This window comes from Acartia tonsa, chromosome 6 (assembly GCF_053477335.1).
Source record: "Acartia tonsa isolate MP-2025a chromosome 6, ASM5347733v1, whole genome shotgun sequence".
In the NCBI taxonomy this organism is placed as follows: Eukaryota; Metazoa; Arthropoda; class Copepoda; order Calanoida; family Acartiidae; genus Acartia; species Acartia tonsa.
The window spans coordinates 7,263,197-7,283,115 of NC_137265.1; the positions used below are offsets into that span (position 1 = coordinate 7,263,197).

At 33.5% G+C, this 19,919-nt stretch overlaps 2 protein-coding genes across 9 annotated transcripts in view; one reads left to right on the plus strand and one right to left on the minus strand.

Moving 5' to 3' along the window:
- Window positions 1-3,470: 3,470 nt before the first annotated feature.
- On the minus strand, window positions 3,471-18,210 carry LOC145321715 (bifunctional FAD diphosphatase/FAD synthase-like). Of its 7 annotated transcripts, XR_013880396.1 has the most exons (19): window positions 18,058-18,210; window positions 17,423-17,606; window positions 17,161-17,234; window positions 16,715-16,803; window positions 12,884-12,933; window positions 12,433-12,553; window positions 11,580-11,705; window positions 10,714-10,810; window positions 9,976-10,037; window positions 9,072-9,156; window positions 8,378-8,440; window positions 7,781-7,879; window positions 7,296-7,358; window positions 6,863-6,937; window positions 5,963-6,019; window positions 5,106-5,158; window positions 4,562-4,702; window positions 4,275-4,345; window positions 3,471-4,174 (listed from the first exon to the last, which is right to left on the minus strand). XR_013880396.1 is itself a non-coding variant. In XM_080163264.1 (18 exons), the coding sequence occupies exons 1-17, from the start codon at window positions 18,115-18,117 to the stop codon at window positions 4,606-4,608; spliced, it is 1,455 nt and encodes a 484-aa protein (XP_080019390.1). In that variant the 5' UTR covers window positions 18,118-18,210; the 3' UTR covers window positions 3,471-4,345; window positions 4,562-4,605. The 7 variants fall into 7 exon arrangements, 3 of the variants coding, with proteins under 3 accessions (XP_080019390.1, XP_080019388.1, XP_080019387.1); XR_013880395.1 differs by having other exon boundaries at window positions 3,471-4,345; window positions 4,553-4,702; XR_013880394.1 differs by having other exon boundaries at window positions 3,471-4,362; window positions 4,553-4,702.
- The window catches only part of tamo (PUB and ZnF_RBZ domain-containing protein tamozhennic), a 29,625-nt gene continuing 20,114 nt past the window's right edge, over window positions 10,409-19,919 (plus strand). For both annotated transcript variants that reach the window (XM_080163258.1, XM_080163259.1), the window contains exon 1: window positions 10,409-10,444. The gene's annotated coding sequence lies outside the window, so the exon portion shown is untranslated. The remainder of the gene's footprint in view (window positions 10,445-19,919) is intronic.

Here is a 19,919-nt window from a genome sequence, read left to right on the forward strand (position 1 = left end):
GATAAATCCTTCAAATTTTCTTGTATCAATTTTGCTTTTGTGTATTCAAAGTACACAAATCAGCTATGAAACAAAATGTTCTTATCAAAATTTTGCTGTATTCAAAAACTAAACAGTTTTTTACTGTTATTTATTTTTGCATGATTAAATGGTTGAAATTAGGAAGGTAAAATTCTCTTTCATTTATTTGTTTCAATAAATCGAAAACAAACATTTTAAACTTGTTAATATTCAAAACAAAAACTAAGTAAAAGAAACGTAATGGGAGTTTCCAAATCATAAACCCTAACCCAGCGGGGCTATTCAGTAACCAATATAACATGACCTAACAAACGAAGAAGTACTTCTCCCAATATTTTAATTCTATTTCAAATTAAGTGGAGGAGGGAAGTTTTCTGGGCTCACCCAAGCACTTTGGGGTTAACCACCGAAATTTTGATTATTACCTCCGTTTAAAATCCACTGTGGCTCTCCTCCCCCCCAATAAAAACACCCTCCGATTTGTGGCATTTACTATCTTGTCATTGTCTGTTTCTCTCTCCCTTCTTCTTAATAAATCCCCACGGGGCTGCAACCCAACTAGCCCAACACCCTTTCTTCTTAAGCTTTGATTAACCTTTTATGTTAAGTTTTACTTTCCAACTTTCTAAATCACGCACCACACACCATAAAAATCTGTTCAGCGCATTTTTTTGCTCGTAAATATCTTTTACTCCGAGAGTTAGTGAGCATTACTCCGATAGAAGAAGTATATATGTTTGAAGAGTAAAACCTCGAGGGTGGTTAAGGGTGGGTTATATGAGTGGATTAATAATTACTAAAGCGGCTATTTTAATAAGTTCTTTTTATAGATTTTGCTGAAAATACTATTCGCTTCAGATGTAGCTGCTTGGGGTTTCGCAGTAAAGCTTCCAAACAATAGATCTAAAAAATATTTCCTCTAATAGATGATGAATCCTAAAACCTACTTGATCCTTTCCTAAGAAATTGTATTTAGGAACGATCTGTCTAGCTTTTTATAAAATCTTTGTGGACTACATACAGAAATCTTATTTTTTTGTGATGTAAGTAATAAGATATATAAGTTTTCCGGAATTTTAAAGTTAGGGGGAGATTTGAAATCTGCATCAAATTTTGAGGATTTTTTATAAAATTCGTTTTTTCTATAATTCTTTATCTAAAAGCGAAAATGCAATTTAAGTTAATTAATTATGGCATCTGTGATTGGTGAATTTAAAAAATCTGCGCTCTGATTGGATGGCGTACATCATTCAACCAATTAGAGCGCAGGTAGTTTAAAATCCACCTATCCTATTGGTCAAAATTAATTAACTTAAAATGCATTTCCGCTTTTAGATAAAGAATTATACAAAAAACGAATTTTATAAAAAATCCTTAAAATTTGATGCAGATTTCAAATCTCCCCCTAACATTAAAATTCCGGAAAACTTATATATCTTAGTAAGTAATTTAATCAAACATAATCTATAGTGTTCTTATTTCATGAGACAGGGCACTTTGTAATTTCATACAACTATAATACACTCATGACCCTCACTGTTTAATGTTTGGTGTAAGTAAAAATATGAACTAATTATCTACTCTCTAGTAAACTGAAATACACTCATGACCCTCACTGTTTAATGTTTGGTGTGAGTAAAAATATGAACCAATTTTCTATTCTCTAGTAAAATATAATACACTCATTACCCTCACTGTTTAATGTTTGGTGTAAGTAAAAATATGAACCAATTTTCTACTCTCTAGTATACTACAATACACTCATGACCCTCACTGTTTAATGTTTGGTGTAAGTAAAAATTTGAACCAATTATCTTCTCTCAAGTACACAATAATACACTTATTACCCTCACAGTTTAATGTTTGGTGTAAGTAAAAATATGAACCAATTTTCAACTCTCCTGGGAACTTTCTTTTTATTCCCCTTGGGAGAGATCAACATATTAGATTAGAGGTACACTTGCATTTGATAACATTTTTTCGTTGATAAACTTTGCATGGTGATTTGTAAATCAGTTAGGTTCGATTTGGGAAGCATAGCAACTCTATAATCATTACCATGATGTCCATACGTCCATTTAAACATGATAAATTTGAACCTTTTTGACAAAAATTTATGTGATATAATTATCCAATCATCTGATTTATGGAATACTGAGTCCTTTTACAACAAGGTAAAATGTTTAAGCCATGCATCCCTACAATCAAGTCCTTAAAATTTAAATTCTGACACTAACTAAAAGTGTTAATGTTCGTTTGTCCTACCGATTCAGAGCTTCGCTTTGGTGAATATTGCTATCCTTGTTTAGTTGATTTTATGACACAAATAAAGGTTGTAAGCAGTTTTTAAAAGTCTACATCGACATCTTAACCTTATTAAAACCATTGATTTAAAAACTTAAATATTCTTATAAATATGTGTATATTCTCACATTAAGCTTCTAAAGCATATAACTTTATTAGAGGGAGTTACTTGGTGAATTCTAATAGAATTTAACAACGGAGAAGGTTACAATTTTTCAAAACTTTCTTCACCACTTGTATACTGTTAGGTTTATTATCAAGGAGCCATTTATGATAAGATCCAACAGCTGCTCCCCTAGCATACAAAGGCCCTATTTTTATAAGAGGTAGGAATGGTGGAGAACTATAGCCTGAACCCCAATACTTAAATTTTAAAATAATTTAGCCCAAAACTATCTTCGGACCTACGTAATGATTTCGTAACATTGTGTACTAATATGGTTCAGTTTTGATCAAAATCTTCAGCTAAAGACAAAAAAACTTTACTACTTTATATAATAGGATATGTTTAAAATATTATCAACGATTATGAGGTATTCTTTGACAGTCCCTTAGCAATTTGATAATCAATAATTAACTATAATTTAATCAATTATTGGATTTATTAACAAGATAGACAGTAAACTTACAAAGAAAAATAGAAATGATATGGTATTTCAGCGTTTATAGGATCATTTCTGCTTGTTGTCGAAGAGTGATGGGTTCGAATCTTAACACAAAATTTTTTAAACAAAATATGTTTTAGCTCTAACAGTCGTTTAGTACTTTAGGACAAGTTGGTTATCTATTACAAGCAAAACTAATTGGAGAGAACCAAATAAAATCCTTATCGGAGTTTTTCTTATTATATAAAGTATTAAGGTTTTTTTCTGTAGCTTAAGATTTTGATATCCACAGAACCGATTGAGTTCTTTATTTTATTGAAGCTTCGCATAAATCCCAGGATTATTTAGGCTATTTATTATTTTTAGGTTTAAATCTAAGGATGGTTGAAGCTATTTTTCTGCTTTTCTTACCACTTTAAATTAAGATTTTCGGGGTGCAGCCGATAGTGTTAACAAAATTCAAAACAATATTAGCTTCATAAACAAACAAATGTCCAGAGAAAGTTACAGAGAAGCTTCGCAACAAAATAACTGAACAAAAACAATTATAATTTTTATTAAAATTCACTATAACAACAAAAACGACTAATATCCCATTCTTGTGACAAATTATCAAATTCATATCTTTTTTCCACGGCAGTCCTTAATTCAATCAAGATATTATAGGTATGAGGTATCTCAATAATAATTGTCATTTCCAGAACATGTCATATAGTCAACATAATTCATTGTCTCTAAACATTTAGAAATCTTAAAGGATAGGTCATTAGACGATAAATTAATATACATCCTCAATTTCTTAGCCAAATTACCCCCTCTATATATTACAATTATTAAATGAAAAGTATGAACAATACTATTTTAATCAAACTAATCAAGATTTATGTAAATTATCCAAAATAGTCGTTGGTGTTTATATGAAGAGTAATAAATTTACATTCCAATGGCATTGATTGTCATTGATGTCATTGTCGATTAGTCATAGTTTCATAGTGTTTGTACCTAGGTCGTCATGGAGTAGGCTGAGACACTATCCAAGGTCCGCACCCTTCTTGGTATCAGTATATGACAAGAAGGTTCTTTCGAGTTGTAAATTTAAAGGGTCTTGTGTGTTGTCATATGAAAATATCTAGATATTATTAAGGATTGGCGTGCTTTAGTAATTAGTCAACAAACATTAACAAAGTAAGAGATAAGGAATTAAAATTTTTCAAAGATGGATATTTCAACTAAAAAAACGCCTTCTAAAATTAAAAAATTAAATAAAAATAATTTTTTTCTTAAAACTGTAAATAAAATGTAACGATTTATAAATGTTTATTTTTACCCAAAAAAAACACATACTTTCACTGGTTCTAAAAGAAATCACATAGCGGTTCTTTTTCCATTTTAATTAAACAAATCGGTTCTAGTCCCTTTCGTGCCAACGCTCCTTAAGGGGAGAATCTTCGTTTTTCTCACAGTAGCTTTTCTCCTATTTCTAGCCCCTGCGGGGGGCTCTAACTCTGCGGGGCCAATTGCCTAACCCTGTGGGGCAATCACCTAACCCAATATAACCTAACCTAACCTTTCAAAAGCCCTTTTTAAAATACGACGAATCGCCCCTTAAGAGGCGTTGCCACGAAAGGGACTATTCCCATCAAATCAACTATAAATACATACTATATAGAAATAACTATTTGCTCTTTGGTTTTCTGCCCTGTCTCTCAAGGGACCCGTCTGTTAGTTTATAAGCTGGGTGGTAACGCACCACACCTTCCTTGTCTGCGTATCTGAAACAATTTGAATAACAAAAGTTGTAGGAGCGCAGCCTCTTAACATATAGAGCCTGTCCGTACGTTTTAAGCTCGAATCAACGATCGATGGTCATAAAAAAATATTTATATATATGTACAAATAAAAGATAACCGAACCTGTAAACAGGGTTGGCCGGATACCGGATTATGAAACTATCTGGATATCCGGCTGATATATAATGCCGGATATCCGATAATTTGCCGGATATCGAACGTTGGCCAGATATCCGGCCCAACCCTACCTGTAAACATATATAGGTTCTATGTAGCATGACCGAAAGACCGACAGACCTAGTAAATCATACAGTTTAAACAGACATACAGACCTTTATCATTATAGAGTAGCTTTGCTACTAAAACTTAGTTAGGTAATTCTTACCTTAAGGCAGGATTTGGTTCTGTGTTGTCCGGACTTCCAAGACTTGTGTAACCCTACAATTATTCACAATTATAGACAGTTCAAAAAAACTTTCAAACATATCTGTATTATTTACTAGCGTCTGCGCCCCTAGAGGCATCAAGGGGCACGTAACATGTTTTCTTTTCAATCAATGTTAGTAAAAATACTTTTTTCGTCGCTAGTTGGGGTTAGTTATGTTTTTTTGCGATTTCTATTTGGAGGGTGGCAAAAACCCTCCCCCAAAGTAGCTATAAACCTTCCCAGGACCTATCAGAAGCTACACTGTAAAGGAAACCCATATAGGTTCAGCGGTTGGCGAGATCCTAGAAACAGACAGAGATCCCGTTACTGTGTTATAAGAATGTAACCTAAATACTAAATGATTTATAAAAATAAACAAGACTAAAATACGCAAAAATAAAAGAAAAACCGTTATATCAAGAAAATGGAAGAAATTCGAATGGAAGATTAATGCATTATTAGAACACACCAGTTTAAGAATCTTGAAATTGAAAAAAAAACAAAAAAAAACTTATTTTGTCTAATCTAAATTTATTTAATACAAAAGTAGCAGGGTGTCTGTCTTTTTCTGTATGTGTGCTTGAGTAACTTAAGATCTTGCTAACCGCTGAACCAATATGGTTCTCCTGGACAGTGAAGCCTCTCGCTGTTATAACTTGATGGTGTACTACCATAAGCCTTTCGAGAAAAAACGCCCGTAGAAAAATTTACCCTCTTCAATTTAAAAAAAAAACAATCTAAAAGTTAAGTGCTCCTAGAGGTCTATAGTTGCGTAGCCTCCAGAATTGGGTAAAGTGGGTAAATATTTGTTATACCTGATCATACAGAGCAGGATATGGAATGCTAAGGCCACGCAGAAAAGTCCAAACATCCTGAAAATAAATACATATATTTTACATCAGGGGTAGCTATTGTAACAATCAATTCTACAAAAAATCACGAAACCTTTGGAAGTATATTTTGTTTTCTCCTGTAAGTGAAGAGGGGTGGGTAAGAAGGGAAGGAAAAGGGGAAGGGGGTTGTGGGAAAATTTTCCTTAAGAATTGTTTGTCAGAATATCATTACCTTGTCCCTGTACAACCTGTTTATACATATTATTTTTAAGTTAGTTTGTCTGTTTGATAAGTTGTTAATTCCAAAGTTTTGAAAAGACATTAACATAAGGGTTGGGCCGGATACTTTTTGACCGGATACCGGATATCCGGCTGGTTTCTAATGCCGGATATCCAGTACCCACCAGATATTTAAAATGGCCCGATATCAGGCAAATTATCGGATATCTGGCCGGACTTTATAAATCAGCCGGATATCTAGTATCCGGATAGTTTCATTATCCGGTATCCGGCCGGATATTGAAAACTGCCGAATAATTAACATTCGTTGGCTTAAATCTTTTAATATTTTTAATTAAATCTTGATTGGTTGGTTCAAATAGAAGTTTCCAAGCTCTCCAACCAATAATTTTTTTCTTGTTTATCATCATTGGGAAGGTTAATAATCTATCGTTTCTTGTCTTATCCTTTAAGATATCCGGTGATATTCTACATATTAGGGTTGGGCCGGATATCCGGTTTGGCCTTGTTTCAAATTCCGGCCTTATACCGGATATTTATCGGATATCGAACGTTGGCCAGATATCCGACCCAATACTACTACATATTATGTCATTGTCCGTATGTCTATTTGAAAATATGGCAGGTGTCCCATATTCTAACCTGATATCTCCAGTGAAGAATTGGATTAATCCTCATAATTCTTGGCCAATCACCATCCGTAGGAGAAAAAGGTTTCTAGCAAATTATAAAAAAAAACACTTGCTTCAATAAGTTTTGTTTAGAAAAAAAACCTATTTTGTCTCCCAACTTCTCCGCAAAGCAAAATATGTTTTAGACTGCAGCCTATTACTAGAATATTTTCCCCCAGTATAACTGGATTAGAACTAGTTCTCAGCCATACTGAAAAATCATGTATAGCATTACATTACACACAATTTTTACAAATATTGAAATGCAAAATCATAAAATTTAATTAATACCAGTTTTGTTAGATCTGAGGTGCTCTATAAAACGATGCGATTATAACTAAATATTCTTTCAAGTATATGAAATTGTAATGTTTTCATAATATTCTATAAATGTTTTTTTATTCCTGATACTGAGAGCCTGGATCTCCAATCCTTGTGCCAAGAACTGTTCCTTTTATTAAAGAATCCTGAAAAAATAACAGTAAACTGTAATACAGAAATCACAAAGATAATTTTATTTGTAACATCAATCAGCCAGAGAAATGCAAAATGTTTGAGCATTGGTTAATTACCAGGTAGGGAGGGGACATTGGGCTGTAATTTACACTGGTGCCCAAAAGTTTATGACAATGTTATTTTATTCGTTGCCTAAATACTTTTGGATACTTTTATTGAATTTTGATAAGTTTATGTCCAAACTTTTCAACCAATACTACTCTTAATCTACAGATTGGGATGTGTATTAATTTTTCGTTCATTGTCTTATCCCTTAAGATTCCTGTCAATTTTCAAAAAAACATTTTCTCTTTCTTTAATTTTTCTCATCAATTTGATGAAAACACTCTATACAAATCAACAACCAAAAATGAATAGATAAATAATGCTGAACCTGAGATAAATGTTCAGCCAAAGCCTGTTTCATAGGCATGGAGATTGTCACATTTTCCAGTTTGTACTTAATCACAGATTCTTTCAGAAACAACTCAACCTAAATAGAATAAAATAACAATAAAAATTGGTGCATGAATAAATACTAGGGGTTTTCAAAGATTGTGCGAAGCAACCAGTTTTGTAATGTATTCAAAGAATTTGTGAAGAGCTCTAATTTTTTTTAAAGGGCGAGTATTACCCCCTCCCCCAACAAAAAAAGGATATCCTTCTCTTCAGGTTCGGCTTCTTCGACACAAGCAGCTAAATAAAGCTATCTGTAAATATACATAGATATAGTAAGTATAGATATGTAATCCAGATAACTACCTGAATCTAGTGCTGGGGACCTTTTTCGTCTGCTAACAAATTGCTTTCTGCTCTTTTGAATCAACTTGGCTGTGACGCTTAGGCTGATATTCAACGACCCAATTGAAAGTCAGCACAGGGTCCACGGGGTGAGGACACACAGTTATCTAACCTCTTGAGTCTTTCCCCTCTATTGTGTTACTTTAATTTATATACTTAAATACCTATAACATTTTGAAATAAAAACTACCTCAGCATAAGTGTTTGTTTCTTTGATGTACAAACTCTTCAGTTTCTGATCAGGATACTTGGCCTAATAAACAAACATTTATAACAATAGGAGGGGTCATGATTTGGTAAATTTAAAATTGCTGAAAATTTGGATATTTTTGTGGCGTAGTGGTGGCATAAAACTTTTTGAGTTTTAACTGAAGGAAAGCGGGTAAGAAGGGCGGAAAAGAAGGAAGTTGATTGTGGAGAAATTTTAACTATGAACTGATTGTCAGGAACATTCAATGTTCTTGTGTGTAAATTTTGAAGAAAAAAAATAGTTAGAGCTAAGTTGCATGTAAAAATAGTGATTTTAAAAAATGATATTTTAGATATTAAAAAAAGCATTTATGAATATATTTGAAGCAATCGGCGACTTGCAGTGTCTAGTTTTTTCAACCAATAATTTTAATCTACAGATGGAGTAATTTTGTATGTGGCCAAACTAAGATTTCAAAAACTCAAAAAAATCCGGGAACTCAATTTTGGAGAAATAAATCCACGAAAATATTTAAATAGTAATATTTTAGATATTTAAAAAAAGCATTTTTTAATATATTTGAAGCAATCGGCGACAAGCAGTATCTAGTTTTTTCAAACAATAATTTTAATCTACAGATGAGGTAATTTTGAGTAAGTTCTCTAAGAAAGAAAAGCAACTGCTAAAATTGTACCTGGAAATGTGCGTGGACAAGATGCAACATGACTATACAATCCTTTCCACCATTGTAACACACAGACACCGCTTCTGCACTATACCTAAAATCAAGGATGACAACATCCATAAAAGTGAAGCACGGACGTAGAGAAATTCTGGTAATGATTATAGAGTTGCTACGCTTTCTAAATCGTACCTAACTACTACAGGAATCACCATGCAGAGTTTGTAATCGATAGGACAATTCTAACATGCCTAAATTAACGAAAAAAGCTATCAATCTCTGACGGACAGACGTACGGACCGACCGACCCTAATTATAGAAAAGCTTCGCTTTTAACAACAACAATTTTGTAGAAAATCATCACAACTCAAATCTGGGACACCTGCCGTATTGTCAGCAAGGGAAGGTTATAAAACGATGCTTTCCAACAAAGTGTTTATCGAGAACTAAACAGAACATCCCCCCTTCCCTTCCCTCCCCCCCGGACCCTACGTGGCTACTCTCTACCAAATATGACTATAATATTACCTAACCTAACCTGACCTGAACGATTAAAAATTCCCTACACCCCCCTCAAAATTTTTTCAATTTTGTTTTAAAAGGGCGTCCTATGATCAACAAGGCACTTAGAAGGAAAACGCCGTTGTAAAAAAGGTCCTTAGAAAAAGTTGGTCAAGTTTTAATGTGTTTAAACATTAAACTTGATAAGATCCTTGCGACTTCACGAACACTTCTTTGTTTTCAATAATTAAAAAAAAAATGCTTGGTTTATTTTATGAATTAAGGACAATTGTAGGATTTCAAGAATCAACTTAGAATAAGAAAAAAGTATTACAAACTAAAATAAAAGGCATGTAGAGTAAATTATGTAAATCTTTTATTAGATTAAACAAATAAATGAGTTTTATTTACTTACTTTTGGTAACATTCTTCTATGATATCTAATGATTTTTGTAAGTTTTCTCTAAATTCATCATCCTATATAAAATAAAATTAAATATATTAAGTTGCTTAAGTTAAAGGCTAACTTTTTCAAAGTTTAATATTTTGAAAGTCTCATCTAGGTTTGCTTTCAATCAAAAAAAAAACTTTCAAGTATGCTTCAATTTGTAGTGCTACTTAATTAAAAGACAGACAATATTAATCGGAAATAAACTTTTAATTGACACCTAATATTATACAAAAAAAATGATTATTTTTGGCTAGGGATATTGAAATATAACCAGAGAAGATAAACTAATCATAATTCATATACTGCTGGCATTCGTTAAATTATAAAAGGGGCATTTTTATGAAATTCATTTCATGGAACTATCCATTTAAATGTACAATTATAAGATTGTCTAAAACGACCAAGCTAATATTGCTTGATTCACTTCTACAAGAGACAAAATGAATTGAAAATGATTGCTAAAATCGAAATATATCTTCATGTCTTAGAATAGTGTAATTTTTTTAAAATAGGTTGAAAAACATACTAACTTTAAAACAATTATAAGATTAAAACTGGTTTTACTATTATGATTGTACATTTTTATATTCCTAGAAAACTGGAAATAATACGATACGATACATGATTTTTCAGTATAGCTTAGAACCAGTTCTAATCCAGCGGATAATAATCGGTATCGAAGCCAAACTGGAAAAAGATTACCTGAACACCTTCACAGAAGGCTTTGATTTTTTCCAGGGAATTTTCTTCTGGTGATTTGTCAAAGGTAACTACTGGCATGTTTGATGATATATGGTTCCTTAATAAACAAGGATAATCATATTTATGGCCAAAGTCATGGAGCAACAACAAGGTAATAATGTAATGGTCCTGAAATATGAATCCTATATGAAAAAAAAGAAGTGCAACACCAACAAGAGTGAATACAAGTTTCTTAAGAGATTTATCAAATATAACTAATGTATTTGTTCTTAAGAAACAAAGACAATCTGTTCATAAGTAGCGTAATAACAAGAACAATCCTAAATGCAGGGGTGTATATTCTGCATGGGATCCCCTGCTCAGGGGGGGGGGGAATGAAAAATAAGTGGTTGGAGGGAAAAAAATGTAAAAATTAAGAAAACTGAAAACATTTTTTCCATTTCGCCCCCCTCCTTGGTTAAAAAAAAACTAAAAAATGTGTGGTAGGAGGGATAAAATAAATAAAATATAGAGTTCTTTAAATATTTTTCTATTTTCCCCCCTACTTTTTAAGAAAAATCTAGGGGGGAAAAAAAATAAAAAATTTTGTAGCAGGGAAAAAAAAAAAAATCTTGTGCAGAATATACACCCCTGCCTAAATGCTAAAATCTATTAAAATATGTTGGGATGGTTTTAGGCTATTTTTCTGACATTACCTGCACTCTCATAAAGGCTAATAACGAAGCATCTAGTAATTGAAAAAGTACAATGATTTTGTAAGGATCTACAAAGATACTGTAACCTTAATGATCTTTAGTCATGAAATGTCTGACCTTGTTTTAGAGAAGCATTGCTACTAATTAAAAAGCGCTTTAAATTATTTTTACCTAATACTTTCTAGTTCTTGAGCAGATGTACTCTCATATGTAATTCTAGTCTTATAGAACTGGTTCACCAAGGACGGATAAGATCCAAAGCTGGTTGCTGGATATTTATTTACTAACTCATTGATTCTGAAATTTAGATTATAAGTTTTACAAAATAAGATATAAAAGTGTTATTACTTAAAAGAAAAAGAAAGGAAAGGGAACATACTAAGTAATTTTACAAATTTTGAATCACGATTAGGACAATGGACAATAAATCCATAAAGGATTTGATTTATATAATTTCCATTGTCTTAAAATATCTCTAAAACATTCTTTACTTTATACTTAAGATTGTGAACTAGTACATTTTTTTATTGATCTGTATTTCTGTACTGTACATATGTGAAGTGTAGATGTGTTTGTTACAAAACAAGGATGACAAAATCCATAAAAGCGAAGCAATGAAATGGTAGGACAAACGGACATTTACACTGAATAATCAGAATATAAATGTGTATGAGTCGAAGCAAAATTGTTAGTAAATTTGTTGAAAAACTGCTTGATACAGGATAATGTTTATTTTATGGACATACTGACATTTTTAGGACTTGATTATACAGTTGCTTCTTTTATAATATTGCATTTTGTTGTCCCAGGAATCAGTATACCAAAAATCAGATCAATCGGATAATTGGATCACACAAAAATTTGTTGTTAAAAAAGTAAAAAAATCAACATATTTAAATGGACGTAAAGTGAACTTTAATCTATTACAGGAGGGAGAGGACAATGGTAATGATTTATTCTGAACTTGATTCTTCTCCCCAATAATTGGAAAACAAGATTAATTTTTTTTACCAGTATAACTGACCTGTTTGTCAGGGAAACTTCATCTTTGTCAATAAAAGATTCTCCCGTAATAAATGAGAAATCAGTTTTGAACAAAGTTGGTCCAAGATTTTTAAATGCTCGCTCAAGTAGCTGGGGGATTCCTATAATTTTGTTATTAGTAGTGCAGATAATACATTTTCTATTACTAGGATATGACCACACATCCATACATTACTTAAACAAACACTTTTAGTAAAATAGTTTTACAAAGATTCTCTTATTCATAAAATCATCATTTAAGAGACCCATACTTTTAGAAAATCACAAAAATACATAAAACACACACAATCAACATATTCAAATTTCTTTGCTATGAATTGGCTATCATTATAAACTCAACAATAAATGCGCTTCTTATGAATATGATTGTCCTTGTTTTTATTAGAAACTTAGAAAAATTAAGAATATGAAATCATGATAGGAAATGATACCTGGAAAAATGTAAACATTTTGAACTGACACCAGAGGGTACAACATAGGTTTTCCTACAGTTTCATCTTTTTAAAGTCATTCTACATTCAAAAAATATTTTCCAATCTCCATAGCTGCGCCAATATTCTCTAGTGACTTTATTTAGGACTTTAGAATGGAAAAGTGTGGAAAGAGTTATAAATATCTTTCTTTTGAAAAAATTCATTACTAAGGGGGGGGTTTTTAATGCAACCATCTCGTAATCAGTGATTAAATGGCACTTAGAATTCGAATTTTGATCTGAAATTTTGCATGAATAATCCTTGGTAGGTCTATTTTCCCTAAATCGAACAAAAATTTGGAAAAGTAGCGGCTGGCGGCTGGCAGCTCAGCCGTTTAGCCGTTTTTTGCCTATTTTCAGGGCAAATTCATCATTAATTACGTAGGAATCAACTTTTAAAAACTTATTTTTGGTTTAATTCATGGTAAATGATAGCAATAACCATTTTTTAAATTTCTAGTACCAGCTGCTAAACGGCTAGAACCGGCTGAAAACGGCTGGGAGCTGCCAAGAGTATGAAGGGTAGATATGGCTTGTGACGTGTCTATGGGTAGGTTTTTATGGCTGCTGAGCTCAAAAATACTTCCAAAAATAGTGGCGGCTTATCCATATGGCAGCTGGGTAACAGCTGCAGCTCAGCTGGGAGCGGCCAAGAGTAGAATGAGTATATAGGGCTTGTGACGTGTCTAGGGGTAGGTTTTTATGGGTGCTAAGCTCAAAAATACTACCAAAAATAGTGGCGGCCCATCCATATGGCAGCTGGGTAACAGCTGCAGGTCAGCTGGGAGCGACCAAGAGTAGAATGAGTAGATAGGGCATGTGATGTGTCTAGAGGTAGGTTTTTATGCTACCTAAAAACTTATTTTTGGTTTAATTCATGGTAAATGATAGCAATAAACATTTTTAAAATTTCTAGTACCAGCTGCTAAACAGCTAGAACCGGCTAAAAACGGCTAGGAGCTGTTAAGAGTATGAAGGGTAGATATGGCTTGTGACGTGTCTAGGGGTAGGTTTTTATGGCTGCTGAGCTCAAAAATACTTCCAAAAATAGTGGCGGCTCATCCATATGGCAGCTGGGTAACAGCTGCAGCTCAGCTGGGAGCGGACAAGAGTAGAATGAGTACATAGGGCTTGTGACATGTCTAGGGTTAGGTTTTTATGGGTGCTGAGCTCAAAAATGCTACCTAAAATAGTTGCAGCCCATCCATATGGCAGCTGGGTAACAGCGGCAGTTCAGCTGGGAGACCATGAGTAAAATGAGTACATAGGGCTTGTGACGTGTCTAGAGGTAGGTTTTTATGGCTGCTGAGCTCAAAAATACTTCCAAAAATAGTGGCGGCTCATCCATATGGCAGCTGGGTAACAGCTGCAACTCAGCTGGGAGCGGCCAAGAGTAGAATGAGTAGATAGGGCTTGTGACGTGTCTAGAGGTAGGTTTTTATGGCTGCTGAGCTCAAAAATACTTCCAAAAATAGTGGCGGCTCATCCATATGGCAGCTGGGTAACAGCTGCAACTCAGCTGGGAGCGGCCAAGAGTAGAATGAGTAGATACGGCTTGTGATGTGTCTAGGGGTAGTTTTTTATGAATGCTGAGCTCAAAATTACTACCAAAAATAGTGGTGGTCCATCCATATGGTTGCTGGGTAACAGGGGTAGGTTTGAGCTCAAAAATACTACCAAAAATAGTGGCGGCCCATCCATATTGCAGCTTGGTAGTAACAGCTGGGAGCAGCCAAGAGTAAAATGACTACATAGGGCTTGTGACGTGTGAAGAATATAAAAAAATATACCTATTATTTCAGTAGAATTAAACTTCTCCTAATTAACATTATAACTTTATTTCATGGACATATTACTAGTAACACTTTTTTAATTTCTAGATTTCACTGAAAACTACCAATAACGTCTGAAAACAGTTATCAACAGCCAAAAGTATATGTTGTAGATATAGCATGTGACATTTCTAGGGGTAGGTTTTTAACTTTTTTTATGGGGGTGTTGAGCTCTAAAATACTACCAATAATAGTGAGGCCCATCCATATGGCCGCTGGGTAACAGCTACAGCTGAGCAGCAGCCGTTACCCTGATGCATATGGATGGGCCTTACTATTTTTGGGGAGTATTAATATGCTTGACACCTATAAAAATTTACCCCACACATCACAAGCTACCTATGTCTTAAACTTTTACTTTTATTTGTTGATAACTGTTCTTAGCCAATTTCAGCTGTTTAACAACTAAATCAATACTGAAATATTCAATATTTGGTTATCCTTTAATAGTCCCAAAAAGTGCTAACAGCTGAGTCTTAAACAACGGTTTACTGCACAGCTGCAGCTGTTACCCAGCAACCATATGGATGGGCCACCACTATTTTTGGTAGTTTTTTTTGAGCTTAGCACCCATTAAAACCTACCCCTTGACACGTCACAAGCCCTATGTACTCATTTTATTCTTGGCTGCTCCCAGCTGAGTTGCAGCTGTTACCAAGCTGCAATATCAGGATTATGGATGGGCCGCCACTATTTTTGATAGTATTTTTGAGCCCAGACATACCCCTGTTACCCAGCAACCATATGGATAGACCACCACTATTTTTGGTAGTAATTTGAGCTCAGCATTCATAAAAACCTACCCAGACACATCACAAGCCCTATCTTTTCATTCTACCTTTGGCCACTCCCAGCTGAGCTGCAGCTGTTACCCGGCTGCCATATGGATGAGCCGTTACTATTTTTGGTAGTTTTTTTTTGAGCTTAGCACCCATAAAAACCTACCCATAGACACCTCACAATCCCTATCTATTCTTTCTACTCTTGGCCGCTCCCAGCTGACCTGCAGCTGTTACCCAGCCGCCATATGGATGGGCCGCCACTATTTTTGGTAGTATTTTTGAGCTTAGCACCCATAAAAACCTACCCCTAGACACGTCACAAGCCCTATCTACTCATTCTACTCTTGGCCGCTCCCAGCTGAGCTGCAGCTGTTACCCAGCTGCCATATGGATGGGCCGCCACTATTTTTGGTAGTATTTTTGAGCTCAGCACCCTTAAAAACCTACCCCTAGACACGTCACAAGCCCTATATACTCATTCTACTCTTGGCCGCTCCCAGCTGAGCTGCAGCTGTTACCCAGCTGCCATATGGATGAGCCGCCACTATTTTTGGAAGTATTTTTGAGCTCAGCAGCCATAAAAACCTACCCCTAGACACGTCACAAGCCATATCTACCCTTCATACTCTTGGCAGCTCCCAGCCGTTTTCAGCCGGTTCTAGCCGTTTAGCAGCTGGTACTAGAAATTTAAAAAATGGTTATTGCTATCATTTACCATGAATTAAACTAAAAATAAGTTTTTAAAAGTTGATTCCTACGTAATTAATGATGAATTTGCCCTGAAAATAGGCAAAAAACGGCTAAACGGCTGAGCTGCCAGCCGCCAGTCGCTACTTTTCCAACTTTTTGTTCGATTTAGGGAAAATAGACCTACCAAGGATTATTCATGCAAAATTTCAGATCAAAATTCGAATTCTAAGTGCCATTTAATCACTGATTACGAGATGGTTGCATTAAAAACCCCCCCCTTAGATATCTTTATGGGCAAGGCAAAAAGGGGCGTATATTTTCAAAGTATATAAAACGGAATAAAACCTTTATTAATTTCTTTTCCTCTACCCCAGAGAAAATATGCAATCCTAGGGACACATTAAACTACCTATTCATAATCAAAAAAAACTTTTTGTAAAAAAAGCTAATTAAACATAGAAGATACCCTATAGAATGACATTAAACTTTCCTGAAACAATATCAAATCCATAGTTGAGCTTGGCTGTAGTTGGTAAACAGGCAAGCTTGAAACAGGGATCAGAGAGATCTTCTTTCTAAAAAAACAAACAAATTCAAAATAAAATGTTTATGCTATGATGTTGAGATACTATCTTAAATATAATCAAAAAATCCTATGGCACTATTATCACTAACTAGGTTAGTAAAGAACACCGATGCAAAATTTTGGTTGATTAACCTATATCTGTAATGGAAAATGATTTCCTTCAAGATTTCCCTCTTCTAAAACTTAAAAAAATGCGCCTGACATTATAATATAATTTTTAACAACTTTTGTCCTGACACAATTAGGATCTCAAACAAATAATCTACCCGACAATTAAGTTGTCTTACGGTATTTAAAAGTCGGTGGCTAATATATATGATGTCGTAAATTTTTTCAATAATCTTACCTTAAACCATATTTTGCACTTTTCCACAAGTTCTGGGTTAAATTCTGTTTTATCATTAAATGCTGCAGCTATACCTGAATTATAAGATTGATTATTTAGAAAAATTACAAGATATTTATACAAATATGTACATGTAAATAACCTAAAAGCCGAATTATACAAAGCGTTCCTGAAAGTATATCCAGCCATCCTTCTATTTTGAAATGCAGTTGAATACAAAAACACTTTTAAATACTTTTTATTAACAAAGAATAAAACTGACCTTCAAAAGTCATATCATCATGTGTAGGTCCAATTCCGCCAGACGTCAACACAAAGTCATAATTCTCAGAAAATTGTCTAACTTCTTGAACAATGGTTGGAATATCGTCAGGAATGACACTTATTCGAGACACTTTCACACCCAAGGTGCGCAGGTTCTTTGCAAAGAAATAGCTGTTTGTGTCCTAAAATAAAAACATGAAATTTCTATTTTACAATGATAATTATCTCCAAAACTTGCGCAGCCAGCCATATCAACATTGATGAGAAATGTGAAGAAAAAAAACTGTTAAGAAATTAGGTAGCAAAATGTGAAAGATTTTTTTGTAAGTAACCATTTTTATAACATTCATTTCACGTTAAATAAGTATCCGAGTTATAGTCTATATTATATATGCATCTAGCAGTCTTGGTCAAACGTAGGGACATCCGTTAGATTAAGAGTAGCCACTCGGCCTAAAAAGAGGTTCAGTATTTATCTTCAAAATTCAAAAGCTAGTGAAAAAAAAGACAAAACCATGTCCAAACTTTTTGATACCTAAATTGTTCTTCAATTGTGGTTGAATCAAATCATCTTCAATTGCCCCTCCCTTGCCTCCATTAGAATCATTGATCTAAAACTAAAAATTACTATACCTGTGTTTGACCTTTCAATATTTCATCTCCAATGATAATGATTCCAGCTGATTTAGCCATCTCAACGACACTGTACCGTGAAAATTGATGTTCAGATTTTACCTACTTATGAAGAATCAAAGACATAATTAATCAATCCGGCCACAAAAAGCGGAGCAAGAACAAGTGATAGCAAAACCAGTAAACAACTTTACATATAACAAAGAGAGGGATGGTTTCTTGGTAGAATCCGTAAAGGTTATGTGTTACAAGTTAAAAACAGTATAACGTTAAAAATTTATGTTAACTTAAAAAAAATTGTCTATAGTTCTTTTCAATAAGAAATACACAATACACATATTTAGTGAATATTATCGTTCTACTACTATTTTTAGGCCTTAAAACACACACCTTTACAGATTCTACCAGAAACCTACTCTTCTTTTATTCCTTGGGGGGGGGGGGGGGGGGGGTTGATTCCAATATTGGACGGATTTACCATGGTTTAAGAGTAGCATTAGTATAACAAAATTAACCGTGAATATTTTAATGCTTTATTCAAAACAGTTTTTCAGCTAAATACCCTTTCCCCTCTCCCTTAGTTCATACTTATCCTAGAAAAGAAGTTATCCCTATATAATTAGGAATACTATGGCTTTTTTTGAGGATGAAAGCTTAATGCTTGGAAATAATAAATAATATTTTTTTAAAAGCACAACAAGCCTGTTTATTTTTATAAAAGACAACATAAAATTAAAAAAAATGTTGTTATTTATTTCTATAACACAAAGATTACTATAATGCTTCAAATTCCATGTGGTTTTCATAAATTATGTGTAAAAAAATATTTTATTACATCTGTTCATCCCTGTTAGACAATAGTTTATGTGTAGTACAGAAATGTGACGAATGTTTGAGAGATATTTGCGACAACAATAGTTTATTAAAAAATATCTTATTCATTACATATAACGAAAAAAACTCCTGCTTGTGCTTAAAAAGAGTTGCTCTTTTTAATTTTATGCAACAATTTTTATTTTTTACATAATTTGTTTGTTTACATGGATGATAGTAATATGAACCATCTACAAAATAGTATTATTTTATTTTAATGTTTTTAAAATTTCTTTGTTTACTAAAAGCCTTTAAATTTTGAAGTAGCAGACGAAAATCAGCTGATTTGTGAACTCAAGTGTTGTATGTGGCCAAACTTAGATTACAAAAACTCAAAAAATCCGGGAACTCAATTTTTCAAAAATAAATCCTCGAAAATATTTCGCTGGAAATGAATGATTACCTTGACAAACTCTAAAGGTTTTTTCAAAATTCAAATCTTGCAATTAAATTAGAGGAAAATTCCAACGACAACCAATTATTTGATTGCATAACCCTTGTCTAGAAGTCCTTTCTGTAATGAATTGGGCCTATTTTAAATAAAGACATTTCCCATATTATATCTATTTCTGTCGCAGACCTTGAGTTGAAGTATTTGTTATATTTCAAAAAAATTATGTTTACTTTTTATTTGGCCACTTTGTCCCAACTGGCTATCAGACCGTGCACCCCTTTCTCCCTTCTCCATTCCCTTTTATGGCCCTCTTTTTAACAGGGGGTAATTGCCTTGGCCCTTTTTCCTTCCTAATTACATGAAGTTGGCGAGCAGACATTTGAAATTATTTATATCTTGAAATCTCACTTTTTGCAAATTCATCAAAAATGTTAAAATAAACATGTTTATGTTAGGATTAGTGAGGTGAAAAAGTGAATTAATTGTTTTGTTACAATTAGTAGTTAAAATTACAATAAATTTCGTCATTTTGGTGCAACTTAGTTTCTAAATATTTAACTTTTTTTTACACTTTTAAAAGTCTAATATTAACTAG

Coding starts and splice junctions, on each gene's coding strand:
- LOC145321715 (XM_080163264.1), bottom strand. CDS start 18,117: ATGGCTAAATCAGCTGGAATCATTATCATTGGAGATGAAATATTGAAA. Junction 17,235..17,422: donor TGATGATATGACTTTTGAAG/GTCAGTTTTATT, acceptor CTTATAATTCAG/GTATAGCTGCAGCATTTAAT. Junction 6,020..6,862: donor TTCTTCACTGGAGATATCAG/GTTAGAATATGG, acceptor ATTTATTTTCAG/GATGTTTGGACTTTTCTGCG.